Source organism: Peromyscus eremicus, chromosome 2 (assembly GCF_949786415.1).
Source record: "Peromyscus eremicus chromosome 2, PerEre_H2_v1, whole genome shotgun sequence".
Lineage (NCBI taxonomy): Eukaryota > Metazoa > Chordata > Mammalia > Rodentia > Cricetidae > Peromyscus > Peromyscus eremicus.
The window spans coordinates 101,458,540-101,482,638 of record NC_081417.1 but is presented as its reverse complement, the minus strand read 5'-3'; the positions used below and the strand labels follow the sequence as shown (position 1 = coordinate 101,482,638).

Sequence of the window (24,099 nt, the reverse complement as noted above, 5' to 3'; positions counted from 1 at the left end):
AGTCAATAAGTACAACATTGCCCATCTCTGTAGTGTCTTACATTTAGTTGCAGAGAGCTGGGATTTATACTGCCCTCGGACCAGCCGGCAGGTGGACCCATCTCCGTTGCAGACCCCACAGTTATCCTCCTTGACGGTACTTCCCAGCTGATGATCACAGCCAACAATCTAATGAGAAAGAGAAATGTATAATTCAACAAGGCACCTCCCAATGCAGGGATCTACTGTAAGGCTAATGGTTACCTCTCATCTCTGAGAGACGTAAGTTGTACTTCATTTTAAAGGGACTGAGTTAGTAGACTATGAACCAGGCTAAGGGGGAAATACGTAGTATGGATACAAATGTCTTTGTAGTTCAAGTATATAGGTGAGAGATTATAGAAGACAGAGAATGGGGACTGGGAAGGATGGGGAGAAAGTAAAAATAGATCCTAAACTACTGATATTCTAAAACCTTAGTGCAAAAGTAACTCTCAGTGTCAAATAATGATATCTCTCTCAAATTACAAAATATACATACAGATGTGAAATAACTGCAACTGGGAAAATTCCATCGACAATCTCCAAGTGCTGAATGCTACTTAGGACACAAACCTTGTAAGGGTTTTGCACATTAGGTTCATTACTGTATTTTAAGAAATCGAAAGAGCACTTCAACTGTGGGTTAACATTCCTTCAATGCTGTGATATTAAGTTTTTTCATTTCATTAAGTAATATTTCCAGTAACACTAACACAGGTGTGTGTGTGTGTGTGTGTGTGTGTGTGTGTGTGTGTGTGTGTATGTAGGGGAGGGATGGCTCTGTCTGGCTCTTTCCTGTATAAAGCAAAAACAAACATCTCATTAACTTTCAAAATGATCATGCAAGATTTCCCTATTTTATAATTGAAGTTGGGTGTTTTGCCTAGGGCACTTGGCTAATGAGTGGTCATGTTCTAAATACATTCAGCAAAATATTCATAGTTGGTCCACATCAGGCTTTAATGAAACCATACCTTTATCAGGCAGGCAGGCAAGCTTCATTGTATTTTTAATATTTTCTCTCCTATGTTTAAGTTAGAGAAACAAGCCGGATCCATACTGTTGTGGAATATTAGTTTAAGATGTGTTGCATTCATTTATGTTGTGGAATATTTATTTAATGATGCACAGATGTGTTGCATTCTTTTATGTTGCATTTGTTTACCTCTGTAAGACTTTGCTACTTTGCCTGCCTAAAACACTTGATTGGTCTAATAAAGAGATGAATAGCAATAGCTAGGCAGGAGAGAGAAATAGGTGGGGCTGGTGGGCAGAGAGAATAAATAGGAGGAGAAATCTAGAGAGAGAAGAGGAAAGAGGAGTGAGAAAAAGAGGAAAGGGGGATGCCAGGGGTCAGCCACTCAGCTACATGGCCCACCATGGAGTAAGAAGGAAAGAAAGATATATAGAATAAAAAAAAGGTAAAAAGCCCAGAGGCAAAATGTAGTGAAAGAGAAATTGGAAACTGGATAAAAATAAGCCAAGTTAAGGCCAGGTATTCAAAAGTAAGAATAAGTCTTCCTGTGTTTATTTGGGAGCTGAGTGGTGGACCCCAAAGAGTAAACAAACAAACAAACAAACCATACCAGGTTGTGTATCCTGGAATTCCGTATTGAACTAATGCCAAAGCCTTGTCATGCTACCAAATGATTTCAATTATTGTGTTTGATGAAATAAAGTGACATGAAAATGGAGTGACATTTCAAAAGCCTTATCATTAGTCGTTAGGACTTCTTTGTTAGGTTTCTGTGGAACTGTAGTAGAGTTATTTTCAAAATTCTTCTCTGTAGATGGGCCTCCACATGAATGGATCATGTGTTTACTCACATTTGTATTTTGAGGACAGTGTGAAATGGAAATTGCAGAAGTACCTACTTCAAAAAAATCACTTAACCATTTAAATAACATTTTTTTTGAGGATCTGCTAAGGGTCAGGTGCTATATGAGGAGCAGAGTTCAGTGCTACAGTTAAGCGTGTATGCGACCATCTGCAGGAGACTTCCAGTCTAGCTGGGAGGAAGATAATATCCAAATCATCAGGAGCCATAAAAGAAAGAGAATAATCATGAAAAAAACGACAAATATAAAGTATCCTGAGAGCATAAAACACAGTGACTTTGGTGAGAGAAACAGAGAAGATCTGATTGAGGAAGAATCTTCTCAGCTTAGAAAGGGATGGAGAGCTGGAGCAAAAACTGCAGGGGTGAACGTGGCTGTTATATGTACACCATGTCCTTTAGAAATGAGACATTAGACACCGGCTACTTAGAAATAAGAAAAACCCAGAGGCAGGAGGAAAGGGTCACAAAACTGGATTCTTTAGTGAAACAGATGCTCTTGAGAATGCTTGGCACTCAAGGATCATGGTCTCTCTCTCTGCTCTGTGGCTTAGGACTGAAGAAAGACAGGTTTAAGTTGACAAGATCCTCAGCTATGTAGAAGGACAAGGTGGGTAGTGGCGTGAGAATTTGTGTTCTTAGGCATCTCAAACCTAACTGGATCTACTTCTTAATTTATAGAACTTTCAGGTTTCTCAAAAGATTTAAGTTTCTCTGGGAAAATTGTAAAGGACTCTGATGTCTCTAATGGAGCCAGAGGAGGTGATCATCAAAAGTCCTTCCATAATTCTAAAGACTTCTTATGGCTCCAAAACCATGTTAAGAAAAGAACAATTTAGCCTTCTTAGATCCAAAGTGACAATCATATGAGGAATGGCTAAATAGGAGGTGACATACTTTATGAGTAACGTGGCCAGAGCCCAACTCAGTGCTCTCAGGGTAGGTTTGTAGACCCTATGATATGAAGCAAGTCTGTTCTAACAGGGCATTGCTTAATTTCAATGCTTTAAACACAAATATCTCCCTGACATGATTTTTTTTTTACTTTTCCTCTGTATCAATTCCCTTATTAAGATGCCAAAATATTCTAACTCAATTATTTTGAAAATGTGAAACAATTTATCATCAGATAAAATGTTCCTATTTTGGTCCAAGTAGAAAATTGTTTGCAATCATATCCGGATGATCATTCCTGACATGTGTTAATCTGTTGATTATGAATGACAATTAGATTAATTAAAATTTAAACTATTACTTTCAGATCTGTTACTAATAGAAAAGAAAGTAACTAGGAATGTAGAAAGGGGCTAAACCAATAAGCATAATGCCAGAACTTTCTGTGCCTTTGAACATTTTATACCTTCTGTATTGAACCCTCCTGGTCAATCCTTTACTTGGAGGACTCCTACTGAACCACCAAATTCTAAATTAAGTATCCTTGGTGCAAAGAAAGACTTTTCTAGAATCTAGTTCCATGCTTTCTCAGCCTTTTCTTTATAGATAATAGAGACTATGGGTTGCACCTGTTATAGATGGTTACATGTTTTCCCAGCAATACAGCTCTAATTTTATTGAGATGGTAATATTTTGAGTTAAAAGAAGGCATTTCTCCTTGGCCATACATCTAAATTGTAGTTATTGAAATACAAATGGAAATATAATGTGTCCTGGGAAGACTAAAGAATCTAACTTAGCTTGAAGGTCCCTTACTACCCTCTGCCTGCCTTGCCTCTTGTTGGCTCCTGTAACCATCTTGGAAAATGAGACAACCCTGAGAATGAAAGATCCGTGCTAGGGATGGAACGGCACAGAGGACAGAGCCTAGCTTCTGTACTATAGAAGCTAGGGACTGGTTATATCTCAAATTCTTTTTTCTTCTTTTTCTTTCTTTCTTTTTCATTTTTTTGCAGACAGGGTTTCTCCATGTAGTTTTTGGTGCCTGTCCTGGATCTTGCTTTGTAGACTAGGCTGGCCTTGAACTCACAGAGATCCACCTGGCTCTGCCTCCCAAGTGCTGGGATTAAAGGAATGCACCGCCACCACCGCCCGGCAGCTTCTTTTTTTTTTTCTGAGAGAACATATCCCTATTAGTTTAAACCATTATTATTTTTTGGAATTTCTGTTATAGACATCCAACTCAAATGGTTACAGAACTGGTATGGAGCTTGAACGATGAACATATTTGCCTGAATATAACACTGTGGCTAGTTTGAGATCTGTTTTTTTTTTTTTTTTCCTGGAGCATAAACTTCCCAGACACTATATAAACAAAAAGTCCAATGTCAGGTATGGGGTACCTATTTGTGAGTTGTTGGTCAGTGGGGTCCCCACAGTGCTGTGGGATGGTCTGTATGTCAAATCTATTGCTCTGATTGGTCAATAAATAAAACACTGATTGGCCAGTGGCCAGGCAGGAAGTATAGGTGGGATTAACAGAGAGGAGAATTGAGAGAAGAGGAAGATGGGAAGAGACACTGCCAGCCGTGCCATGACAAGCAGCATGTGAAGATGCCGGTAAGCCACGAGCCATGTGGCAAGGTATAGATTTATATAAATGGATTAATTTAAGAACAGTTAGCAAGAAGCCTGCCATGGTCATACAATTTGTAAGCAATATAAGTCTCTGTGTTTACTTGGTTGTGTCTGAGCGGCTATGGGACTGATGGGTGGGAGAGATTTGTCCTGACTGTGGGCCAGGCAGGAAAACTCTAGCTATACCACAGGGCCTGCTTTAACCACTAGAGCCCATTGCCATTGTTCTTGGCTATCCTGTGGAACATAATGTTAAGTTCCTGTTGCTGAAGACACCACATGCCTGAGTCATAAAACATGGACAAATTAAGTTGGTATTGACTAGGAAGTTTCACGCCCACTGCCTAACTTTCATAGTGCTAGAAGATCCTATATATACTACTGGGGGAGAAAAGTCTCAAGCAGTCTTTCCCAGGTGTGAACATTGCAAGCTACAATGGTGACCAGTCTAGCAAGATGTACTCACTGGTACAATAGTGGGAGAGATGTGATGGGAGTAACCAACCACTTTCTGATTGGGTTTAAAGCCCACTCTACAAGGTGGAATTCATTGCTGGCTTTGTTAACTGGGCCAGATCCCTTGACTGGCTCAGTCCTAGGCTCTGGAAGAGAGCCTAATACTTTCATTCTGATAAATGGAAATAGTATTGTGTATCTCTGAGTTTCTGCTGCTTAGCATGCTATCTGACATTTGAGATGCATAGTGAGTGCTGAGGAAGCAATGAAATACTACATTCCAATTACAATGGCTGGCTGATTTGCAATTTCAATTCAGGTTACAGATAGGCAAACTTAGTTTTCCTCTCTTTGCCGGAATGGAAACCATTGATGACAATCATTGCTATTTCTCTCTCTGTCTCTCTTCTCTCTCTGTCTCTCTTTCTCTCTGTCTCTCTTCTCTCTCTCTCTCTCTCTCTCTCTCTCTCTCTCTCTCTCTCTCTCTCTCACACACACACACACACACACACACACACACACACAGTGTGTGCATGTATGTATGTTTGTGACTATGTATATGTATCTGTGTGCACAGAAAAAAAAAGGACATACCACAAATGATGGGGGCCACCTTTAAACCTCTGTCCTGACACATGAACAGGAATTACTGTAAAGGGCTAGAATTTATTAGAGACTATTTCGAAAGTGCACCTACACTCATTATTAGTAAAATGTCACAGAAGGATATGTTCAGGCCACTGAGTTCCCAGACCCACCCCATTCTGGACAAGGCACTAAAGTGAGATAATGACCACTCATTATTTTGGCAGCTTCAAGAAATCTTCTGGAAAGGAATGAAAAATCTAGCTGAATATTTTGGTCTTATGTAGCTTCTTTATATTCTGGTACTAAATATCAGATGGAGCAGAGGTCTAACCTCATCCCCATCTAAAATGATTGCTCAGTGTGGCTAAGTTCACCAAATGTTTATCTTGAGTGCTATGAAGTATAAGACATTCTAAAAGCAGTGCATAGACAAGCAAAATAGCACCAATAATTCCCTGAGACCAACTAGTATTAATAATAATCTTTTGAATGTTCACAAGCAATTAAGAGACCACCATGTTTGGCTTTTACACTTTAAATGAATGATGTTTTTGTATGCTTTCTTATATATACATTCATGCATGTAGATATGCAGCCCCTTTATTTATGAGTAGAAAATATGGGCACAACACTACCAATGCTCCTTCATTTCTCAGGACTTGCTAAAGCCAGTAGGGAAGGGGTTCCCTCAACAACCTACCATAGTCAGCAATCCAGTTGGCTCACTGACTTTCAACACGTTTTACAGATTTTTAGGCAGCAGGCCTTCAGTGCATGCTGAAAGGGCTTTCTTTCTTCACTTTCTAGAGCTGATAGCAAGGTGGAACACAAGACTGAAATTCTCTAGATGCTATATTGTATAAAAACATCTTGACTAGAAGTCACGGAAGAAAACAAATTAAACAGACCAGTCATTTTTATAACATAAATAAATGTAATTCATAAGCAGATGCTATACCCTAGATAAATATTCTTAGATGGGTTCATGCTGGCCCTGTTTCAAATAGTTTCCCATAAAGACCTCAACTGCAAGCATCAAATACTGAGCCAATGATGTCAAGCTTTTCTTGATCCAACCTATGAGGTAAGATATTGTTAAATCCCTCTATTTTCAGCACTGGGAAAGACAAATAAGGAAAACTAAACTGCAAATCTGATCAGAGTGCCTCTGAATTATTTAATCCAGACAAAATTATATGGGGCATACTATGCTCTTACATATATTACATCTCATTTCCTAATTACGCTTAGAAGTAGGGGGGTATAAAACATCAAACCATATTCTTCAAGATTAAGATCTTTACAATAAGATGTTTAGTACATATTTCTGATGTAATATAATAAAAAAAACCCTTTTAAATGGGTAAATTAAACCAAAAGAAGAACCAAGGTTAGGAAGAATAAATCCAGACATGAGGGAAGCTCTGTAAGGTGCATACTATAAACTTATGCAGATTTGCTGCACAGTTAACCCTGTGTCTGTATTTTACCTCTTCAGAACAGGAAAAAGAAGAACAATAGTAAAAACGAAGAAACCTATTGGAGCTTTTTAAAATGTATACGTGACGTGTTCCTTTCAGTAGATATAAGTAGTGTCTGTGTAATGAATGGCTGTAAAACAGATTCAGGAAACCCTCAAAGGACCCAGATCCCAGATGCATATTTTCCCAAGAAACTCTAATGAAGTGTAACGATTAGAGAATATTGGATACAAGGCCTTTTAAGATGCCTAAACAAATCATCTAGTTACAAAGCACTGGAACTGTCTGCCCTAATCCCAGGGTGGACACTGGGGCACTTGGGGCTAGGGAAAACTATGGTGCGTGAGCATCTACTTTTCCTGCCCAGACCCATAGCACACATTGCTGAGCAATTGCCGCATTCTTTGCCACTGAGCTTTTACGTGGTCCTAGAAGTTTTAAGCCATTATTCTCTAGGAGCCAAATCCAATAGACTATGGTTGTCATATGAGAAGACCAAACCGATTTACCATTCCAGAGCCAGCAAAATGAATTGGCTGCCTCTCTCTCAGACAATTCTCCACAAATATTATCTTTCCACAAGTATTACTTCTTTTTATATTTGAATGATTTCAAGTACAGCTTATAACACTGAGGTTTAGAAGCTAACTTCCTCAAGATCAAATGGCTGAAAAGTAACGACTTCAAAATTCTGTCTTGTAGAATGCCATGAACCACAGAGAAGTGTCCTGTAAAATATTTATATGGCAATGGTAATGGCCAGGTTGAATATTGTCATCTGGATCACCATAACCAGAGCAACATACACGCATGAATGGATGAATGGATGGTTTCATGTGCAATTTGTGACCTGAAAGCACATGAGGGAAATGAATGAGGTGTCACCCCCAATCTAAACCTGTGGTCCACACCTCCTTACTCCCCACCTCCCCCAACAGCAGCAACAATAACAACTGCTCCACGTCTTACAGTTTGTTATGGGAGCCAAATGCTCTTCCTTTATGGTTTTAGTTTTGAGGGGGGTATTTCTAATTAAAGTTTCCAGAATGAGAAAACAGGTTTTCTCTTAATTCACAGTGGCACCCACAGTGGCCTGTGAGCTAGGTTTACTATTTTCAAAACTCTAACAGAAATATGTTTATCTGCAATAAAACCATATAAGGCAACCAAAACACCAGTCACCCCAATTATACAAATAAGATGAAGGCTGATCTTTCCTGTATGTATTTCTTAATTGCAAACTCTGGTCTTCAAGTCATAAAATTGGAAAACAAATTATTACTTAGCACATGCAATGTTTGATGGAAACTTCCAAAACACAGGGTCCACATAGGAAAAAAAGTAATACAGGACATCTTTGTATTTAAACTGTTTATATAGTCCTTTATTTGTTGTGAAAATACACGTGGGAGGAGTAACACTTGAAGCTGTTGATTATATATAATTAAACCAAATCAAGTGAATCTAAGCATTATGATGGCTGTTATGGTGCTATGGAGAAATCAGATGGACTATAGGCATAACTTCTGTCAAGGGTGACTATTTTCCAGATACAGGTAAGAGCAGAAAGGAAGTAAGATCATGAAAACTAAAGGTCAAAAGGGCAAAGACAAAAAGAAAGACTGAGGTAGAATGAACTAGTACTTGCCGAATATTCCCTACACTTAGGTAATTATATGTCTTCTTAGTTAATTCCTCTAATAATCCTGAAGACTAACTAAAATCACATCCATATTAAAAACAAAAAAGAAGATTCTGAGATCCTTCTGAAAGGGACCACATTCCTAGGGCATGGTGTTGTTAGCCGGTTGGCCTAGTTGGAATAAGGTGCAGTTCTCGCACATCCCAATATATCACTAGACAATAGAAATTTACATGAAAATATTAACTCCTTTTACTGAAGACAAAAATTTTCCAGAAGAGTCCTCCCTATCCATGGTACTCTTTTTTCTAGAGCTTGTCACTCAATTATAAGACTAATTGTCTTCCCATGCATTCACCCAACATCCTTACAAGGACTCACAAGATCCTTGTTCATCTGATTTTCCTTTCTGACTCCTTTTCTCTCTAACTCACTTTTCTGGTAGTTTTTCTTTTTTTTTTTCTTTTTTTTTTTTTTTTTTTTAGACAAGGTTTCTCTGTGTAGCTTTGCGCCTTTCCTGGAACTCACTTGGTAGCCCAGGCTGGCCTCGAACTCACAGAGATCCTCCTGGCTCTGCCTCCCGAGTGCTGGGATTAAAGGCGTGCGCCACCACCGCCCGGCCTTGGTAGTTTTTCAAGTGAACAAAATGTGTTCTCTTAGGATAGTCTCAGTTGTTGAATCTGACTGGAATGCTCTTTTCCAGGCTTTGTGTATGTGTAAAATTAAAAAAAAAATTATTTTCTTGTTTTTACATCCTAACGAAAGCTTCCTCTCCTTCCCCTGTTCCCAGTCCTACCCCTAACCCGCCTTCTCTACATGTCCCTCTATCCTACTCCTCCTCTACTGTTTCTCTTCAGATACAGGCGGGCATCCCAAGGATATTAGCCAGCCATGGTACATCAAGCTACAGTGAGACTAGGTATCCCTTTCTCCACCAAGGTTGGATGAGGCTATCTGGCAGGAGGAATGGGTCCCAAAAGCAGGCAAGAAAGTCAGAGACATCCCTGCTCTCACTTCTAGGAGTCCCACAGGAAGACCAAGTTATACCAGGCATTTTTACAATGGTCTTATCGCTCTATGTGTGTGCTAGAGAAAACATCTATGGTCTCAGTAAGACCTCAGTTGACTAGATACTATATCTCATCCCAGTCCAAGTCCTTTGGTCTTGTTCTGTTGTTTTATTTCACAGCACTAATTTGATACAATATAATATACATGTGTGTGGTATTTCTTTTTTAATTTCAAGAATGTAACACTACAAGGACAAAGACAGCCAATTATCTTATTAACCATCCTCTGAGAACAGTGTTAGCACATAATAAGTATTGCATGAATGAGTGAATTCAGTTTATAAGCAGTGAAACATATGGCAGGGATATATTGTGATTTTAAAGAATTTCTCTCTTTGCCCCAAACTACTATAATAGGTAGCCATCTCAGTTTAAGCTCTACCCCATTTATTCTAAAAAGAAAAGAGAGAATGCAAGAAACAGCTCCTAATACAGCATTGTAATCGGAGAGTTCAGCCTCTACTTCTCACTTTGCTTCCCTGACTCTGGGCCCATTACTCTCTATTCCACAACTATCTTAGAGAAAGAATGAGCATTTCTCCCAAGGGCAGGCCCTCTCCCCTCTTTCCCTAGGCACAGTCTCTGGGCTCTGTGGCCTTGCTTTCTCAGAAATTTGCATCTGGGAATTCATCCTGCAGGTGCTCTTTGGAAGATTTGATTCTTGGCTCTTCCTCATGGACTTCCACTTGGGTAGCCCCTCACTGGACTCTTGCCTTCCCTGTGTGGGCTCTCCTCGTTCTTCTGCCTCCAGTATGTGCTCCTACATCCTCAGAGAGAAGGGACATTGACAACCTTTGTGTTTAAATTCTAGAGGACAGGAATAATATTTTTTCTCATTGCAGGCTTTGTGTGTGTGTGTGTGTGTGTGTGTGTGTGTGTGTGTGTGTGTGTGTGTAACCTAATCCTGTTCTCTGAATACTAAACTCCTCAGTAGCATGTTCACCGTACATTCTAGAGAACACCAGTCATCCACACTGGCTCTATGGTTCTTACTTTGTGTGTGTTCATGTGTATCCGCATGTGTGTCTGCATTTGCATGTGTGCACATACATGTGGAGGTTTGAGGTGGATGTTGGGTGTCTTCTTTAATCCTTCTTGACCTTATTTTATCTTTTTAATTTTGGAGACAGGGTCTCTTACTAAACCTAGAGTTCACTAATTGACTAGCCAGCAGGCCCTAGTGATCTTCCTGTTTCTGCACCGTGTCTAGCTTCTTATGTTGTGGCTGGGAATTGAACTCAGGCCCTCATGCAAGCATTTTTACCTAAACTGAGCTTTAACCTTAGCCTCCAAGTTCTTATCTTTTTATGTTATGTAGCAAATGAAGAAAAGTAAAACACCAAGGCTATTGTTATGAGACACCAAGAGGAGTGATTAATCTTTCAGGTTGCAAATATTTTAAAGGACTTATCCTGCCCTGCCTTTCATGGGGTCAGGAATCTTATCCATCTGATGGTTGGATAAATACTCTGAAAGAGAAAAGAGAGGAGGAGGTTTGATTTCTAACATGTAGTCAAACTCTCAGGTGTTCCCTGTGAGATTTATATTTCTCCTTCCTTGTTTATTCCAGGGTTTGGGCCACATTCTTGTGTAAATTTATTGCTAAACACATCTGGATTTTTTCCTTTTGCATATTGTTTTTAGTAAAATTTGTTTATCTAGTAGTCTCCAGAAGAGAGCCTAAGAATTACTCTAGTATAGACATTGGTGCTTACAGACACTAGAATTCATTCTCTGCAGATGGTCAGGGACCTGTCTTTAACAGGCTGTCTTCTCTCTTCCCTGCTTCCAAAATTAGGGTGTCTGGAGAATGCGAAACAAAATTATACAAAGACCTGACCTTTGGCCTTGCTTCTGTCTCTCAGACTGTGAAGTACCCAAGAGGGAAAGTGTTGAACTTGGCCCCACTTCACATGGCATTAACTGTAATTCTTTGTGAATTGTGGTGACATCATGGTATACTTTGACATCACTGCTCAGACTCCCTTCTGCTGTTGGGCATACAGTACATAGTTTTGTTCAAACACAGGAGTTCTTTGTTGAGAAGAAAGGATAGCAGCTGGTCTTCTGTCCGGGTGAAATGTGGATCTTTGTAGAATGTGCCTGTTCAATAAACCACCACAAAGCAGCCACTCTGCTGTCAGGGCTACACTTGCTTGTACATGTAACTCTGGATAATTTTGTTGACATTTTGATCTAAAGAGTTCAAAATTCCAGATCTGGCTCATAACTCAACAAAATTTTTGACACAATAAAACTCTCATTTAAAAGTCAGCAATTATCTGAAGTTAGCCAAGTGTGCTGGTTGTCTTTATGTGTCAAGGCTAGAGAGGACAAAAAGGGAAAGTGAGGAGATGCAATGCTGATCTAAGTGTCCTGCTGTCTCAGAGCCCTAGGAAAGGACGTCTCCCGCAACTCCTTTGCTATCAGGTTTATGCTTGGTCACCTCTCCAGACATTACTTTCTATCAGTTTGAAGCTTCTTGGACAAAGTTATGCATATTCTTTTTCAACATCTGCCAAACTTATCCTCAACTGATAGATTTAAATGATTTCAACTCCAGACCATTGATCTCTCTATTGCCACTTCTATCTATACATATTAAATCTCTTTCAGGTAAAGCCTGAAGAAAACTAGTCAAAAGCAGGGTTTATCCTAAAACTGAATCTGTAGAATAACTCCAAATCTTTGTCCACATGTCTCAAAGGACAGCAACTTTTTTAGATCATCTTGAAAAGCAAATGGTTGTTAATGTAAATGTAAAGGAATAAGTCATACTGTAAAGTATTTGAGTGGGATAGTAGAGTTCTTTTTACTGAACAAAGATTGAGCTTTTACTCTGACTCCCAAGAAACAGAGCCATGTTGTTAACCTCAGTTCTACCATGAGCCTTCTAGTTCTTGCTCTAGAAATACTGTGTTTATTACTAATAAGGCTGTAATACTGTATCATAGCATACTGTCAACATATTCATCTCATTGTCTACTTCTTAGCTTGGGTCATCATTACTTTTACCAAAAATCTATATATTATGTACTCCTAAAAACCTCTATGTTCTACTATGAAAGAGGCAGGATGACATTATGGGGCAACCCAGGACTCAACTTTGATATGCTGACTTATTACTGTTTATCTGAATGTGTTACAATGTTTGTACGAAATTCAGTTGCTCATGAATTATAAAAAGAAAATGATTACTTATTTTATGGACCTGGAAGTATTTGATATAACTTACATAAAGATTCAGGACACTGCACAGAACATAAAAATTCCAAGCATATATTTCAGAATTTCTGAGGTGATTCTCTTTTCAAATCTTCCATCTCATTTTCCACATAACTGTCAAACTATATGTGTTAATTATGTTGTGGGGAGTTGTAGTCATTATGTTCCTTAGTAATCTAGGTGTTACAGATGAGTCTCACAGCTTTAGACACATGGTCAAGTTTGCAAAGGCTCATACCATTTTAGCTCCTTTAGATTTGACCACAGCAGATGTGAAGTAAGACTACAGTACTGCTCTATAGAAGAGACATACTGTGCTCTAGAATTAGAATGGATGGAATTTCCATGGAAAAAGGCTTTAAAACTGTACCTCTACACACCACATTCCATTAAAGTAGCCCAGTGAAATAGCCAGCACCAAGCTGGCTGGCTCATAAGAGAAATTATTTATAAGAAGTTCAATGGAGTCTGTTAGAAATTAAAGTTAAGAAAATTCCCAGCATTGCTGTGGAGTGGCAAATTATCTCTTCCAAAAGTCACTCAAGTGATAGAGGAATGCTTAGAACTCTGAAGGTTTTAACTTTCCAACTCCAGTTAATTCAGGAACCACTTTTAAATATATCCATGTAAGCAATAATCACCCAAGTCTCCTCAGTACAAAACAGAGCTGTCTCAAAACACATTCTTTTAATACTTAAGATCCTGGGAAAGACAAATTTTAAGGGGCTAGGACAAGAACTTTGCTTTTCTCTACCAGAGTCTATTTATATTGAGTGTATTGAGATGGCAGCTAGAGGTACTGACAGAGAACAGACAATCAACAGTTCATTTGTGTTTGGGAATGTTCAACATGCATGCATTTAGTGGGAAAGAGCTTTTTGTTTTTAAAGAAAAGTAACATTCTTGAAGCTGTGAATTTGTTTTGTATATTAATCAACATTATCAAAAAATTAATAAACACGATATCATAAATCATAAGAGAAAAATAAACTGACTGATTTTTAGTGGGTGCCAAAATTCCTGGGCCAGATGAGTGGTTAACTGTTGAGAGCAGGGACTGGACAAGCCATGCAGTGACAATATGGCCACCCTTTCACAGTCCAAGCTTGTGGGGTCTAGACAATCAACCTCAATTTGCTGAATCACTGCACTATCATGACAATGGCCAATGAGCTGTTTCTTCTTTCATCTTTGACATAATAAGTTCAGTCAAAGAAACAACTGCATGCATTTTCTTTCCCATTCAGAAAGATTAAGAAAATACTAGTGAGCACCCACATGTCTACAGAGAAATGAACCCTTGTTCTATTCTACTGCGTCCCTAGTTTATATCCAGATGAAATTGTGTTCCAAATCTGATAATAAAACACTCAGCACATTTCTAATTTAAGAGCACAAACGAATCACAGGGTAACAAGAATATGTAAATTTAGAAATATTTGAAAATAAGTCTTTAGTGTAGCTGTAATTGCTTTTAGTTAAATTCTACAAATTATTTGAAAAGCATCACTTTAACATGGGAAGCATAAATATTTTCTAATCCCTCTGAAGGTACACAACATTCTTGCGTTTGTGCCCTAACCTTAAGGATTTCTGATGGACCACCGGTAAAGAAGAGATGGGACACATGCTTCATGTAGCAACAATGATTTGACTACATTGTACCTTGCAGCATTTCTTCTGCAAGCATTTTATTATGCATACAACTTTAGATAGCTTTACTTTATTTGAAAACTATATGAAGTGTATCATTTTCAATATACCTGTAAACTCTAAAGAAAAAACTCCTCAAGTTTGGGTCTACTGTGACAGGGCAGGGCAACACAGAGGTTCCTCCTTCTGAATTCTTACTTATACCATTTTAGCTTTGACTAAATTTGGTATCCTTCATGGACGCCATACAACTCACTCAGTTGTATACTACGAATCTGAAGTTGAGTTCCTAGCTAGCTTAGCTTCTGTTAAACTCACTGCTTATGCAGAGACCCCACTCCAGCTAACTGCTTATCTCAGCTTTGATTAAACTGCTTGCTTGCATTAAATATCCCCCTGCAGCTGCCAAATGAGATACCAGGATGTGGTTTTTGCCTTCAAAAACCCTTTAACACTCGGTGCTACCCTTGGGTCCAGAATATCTGAGTATAGTCCCAGCTGGCTGGAAAAAAGACTTTCAGTTGGTTATAAACTGTGTCTTAGTGATCATCTTTGATGGGATTCCCATAACACTATCAGATATATTTGATATAAAAGTGTGATCTGATCACCAATTTTAAGGTTTTTCCATGGTTATTTCAAATTGATTTTTGAACATGGTACTGACATAATCATCATGTAATTCTTAATATCATAATTCTATTACTTGAAGTTCATTATTCCTTGTAAGTACTGTCAGGTTGCAAAGAAACACTTAGTGGAAAATATATCAAAGAGTAGGGGAAACTATTTGTAAGTATCAGGTGTGAACAGTTATGGATAGAGTGGTGGACAGAACAGTTGAGTATTGAATTGTCATGATTAGCATCTTCGTTGTTTGGATTGTTTCTAATGAACACATCAAGAGAAAATTGGTTGCTCATTGTTCACCATTTTTTCTTTTGCCCTAAAAGTGGTTCGTTAATTTGGCCAGGAGATACCTGCAGTATCTGAGCAAGCAGAAGGACAGAATACTTGCAGAGTAGGAAGCTGTAAACTAGGACAATGAACAGTTGTCATTTAGGAAGTCCAGTGACAGAGAGAGTGAACAAATGAATAGTAATGGGAAGGGCATTCTGTAGGCCAGGCACTGTCAGTCCTTTACAGACATCATGTAGATTGGACAGTAAATCACACTCACTTTGGTGACGATACATGAGACACAGCCCATTGGCTTCCTAAGTCACCTACCTAGAATATGGCAGCTGGGATTCTTGCCTTCTAACATGCTCTTCTTTTCCACCCTCTGTCACCCAAGACACTGGAGGATGCTTAAGCCAACAGTGTGTACATCAAAAGAGCTGGCATTAACCAGATGCCCATGTGAGAACACACTGTTTATTGAAGAGGCTTCTGAAGAATGTTTCTGGCATTCTGTTTGAAAGCCTAGCCCACCAGCAACCTCTCAGTAATGCTGACCTGGTTTCTCAGCATCAACTCAGAGTCACTTGGGAAAAGAAGACGGGCCAAAATAAAAGTTTCTCTGGAGACAAAATGTTGCCTCCAATCACAAGGCTTTTCGAATCCTATGTGAGAACAACCTCTCCTGAAAATTTGGTTTTGATGCTTGCTTATAGCTTGGCTGCAGTACTGACTAGGTTATTGTCTGAAGGAGAGGAGAGAATGTACCAAGAAGCAGCTGACAGGGCTAATGATGACAAGAGAGGAGTGAGAGGCCAGAGAATGGAAACAAACTGAATGCAGCCCTTCTCTCATCAGAGCTTGCCAAAAGCCAGTGATTGTAACCCCGGTGTGAACTTCTAATTTGTACCACACAGGGTCGGAAGGAGAGGAGAAGTCAATTCCAAAGCACGCTTACTCTAGCACCCACCTCTTTTTCCACAGCAGTGCAGGGGGTCAAGTCTCCCAGCCTGGGGCAAGGAGATTGTGTGCCATCACAACCATTACCTTAGCTTTGCCTTCATCAGAGGTAAGATACAAACCCTGGAAGCAGGAGAGTAGAGCATGTGCCCATCACGGGAATGTTCCACTAGGGAATGTTATAACATTGCACAAAATGAGAAAAACTGGCATCCTCTTCATCCTTTTCTTCCAGAGTACTCAAGGTAACAGCAGCAGAGGTGATGACAGTACAAAATGAGGATCAGAGGAGACTGATGCGAACAGCCTTTGCCCTACATATTTTCCCTAAGGTTCAGAACTGTTCCTAGCATCATTGTGTTCCTCTCTAGCCAGGTCTTCATGTAGCTCTGACTCCTGATCCAGAATACAAGCAAAATTCAAAACAAAACAAGCAAATACTCAAAGGACTGAATCAAAAGCATCCAATGTCATTCCTATTCTAATTTTTTTCAAAGTGAAGTGCAAAATTCGCTGGTTTATACAAACATGCTGTTGTCTTAAAACATACAGCAGACCAAGGTTGCATTCCTGTTTAGCTGACAGTTTAATGCATGCTTAGACTCTGTGTTAAACTAACTGCTTTCTTGATTACCATGCCAGCCATGGGGTCTAACTAGATATTGAGGGCTTCATTTAAATTGCAGATGTGGCTTCAGCTTGCCCAACTTGTGCTTGCAATCATAAATCAACTGCCATTCTCCAAAGCATCTCATTAGAATGTATAGAGGCACGGTGACACCTTTTTTCCCCTGCACACATGTATGTCACTCTTCTCATGGCTATTTTCTGAGTCTGGGAACAGCAGAGGGATAAAACCGAGGGGAAGAATACTGAGGAGGGGGATTTCCAGTTTCACCATTATGATCTCCATCACAATGAGCAAGTCTCGGCTCAGCAAACTGGGAACAGCATTGTACTGACAGCTGGAGGCGGAAAGGCACAAAGGTTGCAGCTGCACTTAGGAGGATGTTAGCAGCCTGAATTGTGGGTGTAGGACTGGGAAGCTGAGTGGTCAGAATTCAAAATGGTGCAGCACTGGGAAAAACACTGTGGAAGTCCCTCAGAATTTTAAGCATAGAATTATCATGTGATTCAGCAACTGACTTCTCTGTATAGACCCCAAATAACTGAAACCACAGACTTGAATAGATACCTGAGTGTTCAATAGCAGCATTATTCGCTACTGCTGGAAACGGAAAATGTCCATCCAGGTGAACTGGTAAATAAAATCTTATCTATAGGAAACATTACCAGAAAAAGAATGAGATTTCTTATCTAAGCTACAACATGGATGAACTTTGAAAACCCACATTGGGCAGAAATATTAATTTTATATGATTCCACTTACACGAGCATTGAAATAGATAGACACATGCAGTAGAGCGGTGGTTACCAGGAGCTCAGGGGAGGAGGAGTATGTGGAGTTCGTCATGAATAGGTGTGTAGTTTCAATTGGAATACGAACAAGTTCTAGAGGTGGTGATGGTAACAATGTGTGTGAACTCAATACCACTGAACCACATACTTAGAAGAGGTTAGAATGGCGAATTGTATGTTACATCTGTTTTACTACAATGAAAAATGAGACAAATTCACACACATACAAATAATCAGCACGAGGAACACACAGATGGAGCAGTGTAATTAGATGCACAAATACAAGTAAACATGTAACTATGTTTGTTTTTTGTGCAACTCTGAACTGATGTCCTTATTTTGCTCCAGCTGGTCCTGCGGCTTCTTCATGTGGATATGGACAGAGAGGCCTGTGTGTTTACACTTGCTGTTCTTCCACAGAGCAAGACCAATATGGACCCAACTATATGATGCCTATAGTTTGGTGGCATCAGGATAGCTCAGAGCATGGTGTACTTTGGAATCGGAAGATATAAATGGAAATCTAAGTCCCGGTACTTATCAGCAGGGTGGCTTTGTCCATGTCACCTCATCTCCCTGGTCCTTGGCCTATCCATCTGCCAAGTGTAGCCACGCCTCCTCTAAAAGGTGAAGCATTCGTGTAAGAATGCAAAGCTCTTACAGTTTAAGGATGGGAGCAATGGCTATTAATTATAATTAAAAACAACAGCAACAAATTAGCTGAAGGAGTAGAAGACACACATGAAAAAAGGGATACTAAGTTTTGTTAAAAACTGCTCTGAGATATTCTTCCAGAGCCTAAAACTAGGAAGACTCAAATATACACAAAACTAGCTTAACTCCCTGACTTTCTTTTTTCTTCTTTCCTTTCTTTCTTTCTTTCTTCCTTCCTTTCTTTCTTTTTTTTTTTTTTTTTTTTTTTTTTTTTTGAGACAGGGTTTCTCTGTGTAGCCCTGGCTGTCCTGGAATACTCTCTGTAGACTAGGGTGGCCTCAAACTCAGAGATCTGCCTGCCTCTGTCTCCTGAGTGCTAGGATTAAAAGTGTATGCCACAACCACCTGGCTATACAAAACTTCTTTTTTTAAAAGCAAACAAGGAAAAGAAATCAATTATTTTTTTTACATTTTCCAAAAAAAAAGAACAAAGTATAATGACAAATAGGCCATGGTAAAACCCATCACTTTGTATGATAACTCAAAAAAAAAATCTTAAATATAGGGGTGAAAAAATAACTAAACTCTCATTTCATGTAAAAGATTGTTATTTGCTATGCAAGTGACTTTATTTACCCTCTAAGAAGACACTCATTGTTCTAAGACAGATAAGAAAATTGAGACCACTTAAAGATTACAAATCAAACATTCACAGAAAATCCGCCATCACAAATAAACTGTGACTGCTGATGGCCTTTCAAACCTGCCACTTCTCTGTGTCCTGAAGATTTATCTATATGGGTGCTATACCTTCCATGAGGGAGAAAAGTCTCTACAGGCTAGGTAGGCATAATGACAGATTATCTCTAGGAACACATTCCTTTACCAGTATGGGCAACTGAGAATCGTTTGTGTCTGATAGACTTGAAGAATAGAATGAAAGGGTCTTATGTGCTATATTTGGGGTACAGATGGGGCTGATTTCTCATCAGCCTGGAAAGGGTTGATGGAAGAGGTGAGATGTGAGCTGTGAATTATAGAATGGCAGTGATACTTTAAAACAATAAAGGCAGGCTGCCAAGGTCCCCCTCCCCTGCCAAATCGGAACCAGACTGGAAGCACGGTCTGGGGTTTGAGTGCAGGTGGGTCCAGATTTCAGTGTGGTACTGAGCTAGGCACATTCCTCTAGTCTTCAAAACAGAAACTTTCTTTCCTAGAGCTTCACAGAGTCTTGCTGGAATCCATTAAGAACTTGTTTGAGCCCTGGTGAACTTTTGGCTGAAGAAGAGAGGAGACTCTCTTTGCTTGCAGAAGGTTCATCTTGTCCTAGTACAAAAAGATTCTACTATGAACCAAGACAGGGGTTTTCCATGACTTGTTTATCACCATTAACATCTGAGTAGTTCCAGCCTCTCATATTCATTCACCAAACCATGGAAGAGGTTAAGTCCCTGCCCAGGGAGTAGAGACTGAAGGTGTGTGAGCTCACAGCAGCAGACAGTAGCAAGCCCAGAGCCACTGGCAAGCTAGGAGACATCTCTATGCATGAGCCTGTGCGATGTCACCCTGTGACAATTACTAGCCACCATGAAGATGGCAGAGTTCTAATGTGACTTGCAAAATGACCATGTTGTAATCATTTCCTCTCAGAGAAAAGATATGGGGTGTTACTCAGACTCAATTGCTAACCACAATTTTAGTTTTTTAAAAAAAAAGCTGTCTGAACCTTTGTCTGACAATTTTACTATATTTTCAGAAGCTTTAAATGTTTCTTTCTATAGAGATTTAGATATATAAGTGAAATACACTCAACAAGATTAACTTTTCAGGCATGTTCCACCATGGCCTGCAGGCCACATGTGATCAAGAACAGCCGTGAATGCAGTCCAACATGAAATCATAAATGTATTTGAAACATTATGAGATTTTTCTGGGGAGGTTTTTTTTGTATCTCATTTGCATGGTTCTTGGGCAGCACAAAGTTTGTAGAATAAAGATGATAATTTCATGCTGTAAGATCAAAAGGTTAGACACATCTAAACAGACCAGAGCCCTTATTTAAAAATATTTATAAGAAAAGAATGCCATGCCAATGATCACCCATCAAGTACCTGGTGGCTATAATGTCAGCTGTTGTATCTTGTAGCCATGGCTAGTGAACAACTCAATCACACAACACTAACTAGGACAGATTCTTTTGGGAAGTAGAGAGAATATGAATGAATATCAATGAATAAGAATGAATGGAAGTGAATATGACCATGTAGCTGGGGGCCCCACAGCTACCCTATCTGTGCTTCCTGAGACCGGGCCTTTCTGTGTGGTTCCTGTCATCCAATAAGTACATTTCTGAATGAGGGGTTGGTGTTCCTGTCACGAATCTTTTGACTTTCAGCAATCTATTCTTTCTGAGTCCAGGCTATGTAGATTAAAATTCTATTGCTTCCGGATGAAGAATCTTAAAATAGAACAAATCCGTCTTATCAAAAAGGACATTTATATTCCTAGGCTGGAGCTGAATATACGATGGGAAAACATATCGAAAGTGTGTTCTTATAGTTTTTAAAAGGGAGAGGAGAGGAGGAAGCCAAAAGATACACACACACACACACACACACACACACAGAGCTGGAATCAAAGGAGAAAGTATAATTTGTATAAGACACATAATTCCAAGACTAAGTTTTTACTTTTGAATTGTGGTTTGAATTGAATACTTCTGAATTGTATTGAAGTAAGTTTTCACTTTTACATGTCGAGGTTAAGGTTTTAATTTTCATACCATAAAGAACCTAACAATTTCAGTAGCTTTGTTCACTTTGTATTCAAATGCTCTTCTTAAGGCCTTTAAAATGACTTCCAGTTGACTTAGAGCACACTCTCACAGTGATCGCTCTGCCCAGGTCACATGAATCCCAGGTCACATGAATCTATGCATAGAGTTGTTCTGTACCGGAGAGAAGATCAGAGCTGGGGGAGTTTCACAAGCAAATATGGACCTTCCACCTGTTCATCCTCTTGATAAAAATGGGAAAACCCCCAGCTGGAATGCTGGCTTAGTAGGTACACAGGCTGATGTTCTAGAGAGGCTGGGTTCGGCTCCCAGCACCTACATGGTGCTCTCAGCCATCTGTAACTCCAGTTCCAGGGAGACAGATGCCATTTTCTGGCCTCCACAGACACTGAACGTATATGGTGCACAGACATTTGCACACACGAATAAAAATAAAAATAATCTTCAAAAAGAGAGAAAGAAAAGGGGGGAAACCCAAGGCTAATAGGATCCTAGTAAACAGCTAGAGATTCCCACAGCCTGAAGCACGGTGGGAAGGAAGAGTGATTCAAGAGATAGTATGGCCAAGCGAAACCAAGAGCTTCAGGGGCGGAGTGACTGGGAGTCACATCTGAACTAGACACCAGCTATGCAGTCTCAAGCAAGCAAGTTACCAGTTGGCTATAGATGGGCCTTCTGTGAGGCTGCAAGTGTGTGTGAAGAGCATCACACCTCTCTGGCACAGCACATGAGGGTAGTCTGTTATTTGCGTACTACAATGATGATGATGATGGTAGCTTCTTCTCCACCCCATTAGCTAAGCCTAGATGACAAACCCTGTGGGGAAGGGTAGACAAGTGAATAGCCGTAGGCCAGGCTGTGTGCTGTACGGGTGTGCAAGTAAAGCTCCCAGGGGTGGGCACCAGTTCCAGGCAGCAGCAATTCTTCACTGTCTGTCGCTTAATGACACCAGTTAGGAGTGCAGAAAATGACTTGATCTGGCTGGGTGTTTTAAAGGTGAGAGAGAACCAACTCCTAGACATTGTGCTCTGACATACCTACCTATCTTCACACACACACACACACACACACACACACACACACACACACACATACACACCACCCAAATATACATTCTGTATATTTTATTGGAAATATTACACAAAGTCTGTAGCCCTCAGATAGCTCACGAACCTCTGTGTGGAACACAAGTTGACTGTAGGTTCTATCTGAATGGAGTGTTGCTGGTTTGCAGTTTCTACTTTAAAGCTGTAAAAATCATCTGCGGGAGAAGATTAACAAGCTCTACTTTGAAGTATAGAGAGACACTTGAGGAAATCCTCTGGGAAATGGAAGTCTGAACCTGAGTAGCCTTGACAAAAACCATTCAACTGACATGTTGCCAGCATGCTTCGAGTGAGCATACACATATTTCTCAGAATGAAGAAAAGAAAGAAGGCTGAGCATGAAGGAACTCTGAGGTCCTTTATCCTGGCAGGACAACAGTTCCTCTGAGCACACATGTTCTCAGCTACGGATGAAGCTGTGTGAACCCTTCTTTACCCAGACACCTTCATGGGGGAAGACAGGCAGGCAGACTAAAGAGGCTCTGTCACTGGGTGGACTTTGTCATCTCAATAACACAAACTATATCCTTCCTTTCAGCAAAGCAAATCCTCGCTATGTGTGGTCAGAAATGAAGGATGGATGGAAGTAAGGAAGTAAGTAAGGAAGGAAGGATAAGGGAAGAAAGAAAGAATAGAAGAAAGAAAGGAAGGAAGGAAGGGAGGGAGGGAAGGAGGGAGGGAGGAAGGGAGGAAGGAGGGAAGGAAGGAAGGAAGGAAGGGAGGAAGGAAGGAAGGAGGGAAGGAAGGAAGGAAGGAAGGAAGGAAGGACCAGCCAGAGATCTTGCTCAGAGGGTAAGGGCACTTGCCACCAAGTTTTATGACTTAAGTTCAATTCCCCAGACCTACATGGTAGTATGAGAGAGAACCAACTCCTGTACATTGTGCTCTGACCTACTCCCGCCCCCCACACGCCCCACACATAAAGTGGCACAAACATGCATGCACACACACACACACACACACACACACACACACACACACACACTAAATAAACTAATGTAAAAAAATAGAAACAAAATGTAAGAGATATCAAAAAGCAAAAAAAGTAAATAAAAAGGAAAACTCTAGTAATTCCACCACTCATAATCGCAGCATTCAGACGGCAGAGGCAGGAGGATCTTGAGTTTCATTCAGTTCCTGGCCAGTTGGGCTACATTACTGAGTTCAAGGCCAGCCCGAGTTCCATCATCAGGTCCCCCTGTCTCAAAATAACCTTACAGCCTTCACTCAGATCATACGGTTACAAGGTAGAGAGTAGATAGAGGTGGCTGCTCAGACATAATCTGTGTTGTCCAATAAAAAGCATGAGCTGACGGTATGTCTGGCTAAGAGTTGACAGCCACTCCGAGAAGCTGAGAGGTAGCTGAAAGCCTTCTCCACTACTGAAGCTTTGGGAGCCTTGGGGGACAGCAGCAGTGGAGTACAGCTGACTTGAGAAAATGGATGCTTGCCACTTCTTCTAAAGCCTCCCTCCCCATCCACCTGAAGTATCTGTTTCTTCCTCTCAATCTCTATTAATTCTGCTGGCCGAGAAATTAACTTGTACTAAAGTGCAGCCATCCACCCAGGTGCACACATGGCCAGCCAACCATCAGGCCCTGGCTGCTGTGAGGTGCCACAGCACGCACGTGCACCAGCATCATGCCTGCATTTCTGCAGGCGTGGAGATGGCGAGTATTATGATTTGAGAATTTTGCCTCGTTGGCCAGGTTTGCTGCTTGGATTTTCTTTTATAATATTACCATTTTTAAATGAATGGA

The 24,099-nt window shown here is 40.1% G+C and overlaps 1 protein-coding gene across 1 annotated transcript in view; it reads right to left on the bottom strand.

Moving 5' to 3' along the window:
* Nucleotides 1-24,099, bottom strand: part of Adamtsl1 (ADAMTS like 1) — a 359,842-nt gene that overhangs the window by 234,087 nt on the left and 101,656 nt on the right. Inside the window, exon 6 of the mRNA XM_059255823.1 lies at nucleotides 42-168. Coding sequence (XP_059111806.1) covers nucleotides 42-168 — 127 coding nt within the window. The remainder of the gene's footprint in view (nucleotides 1-41; nucleotides 169-24,099) is intronic.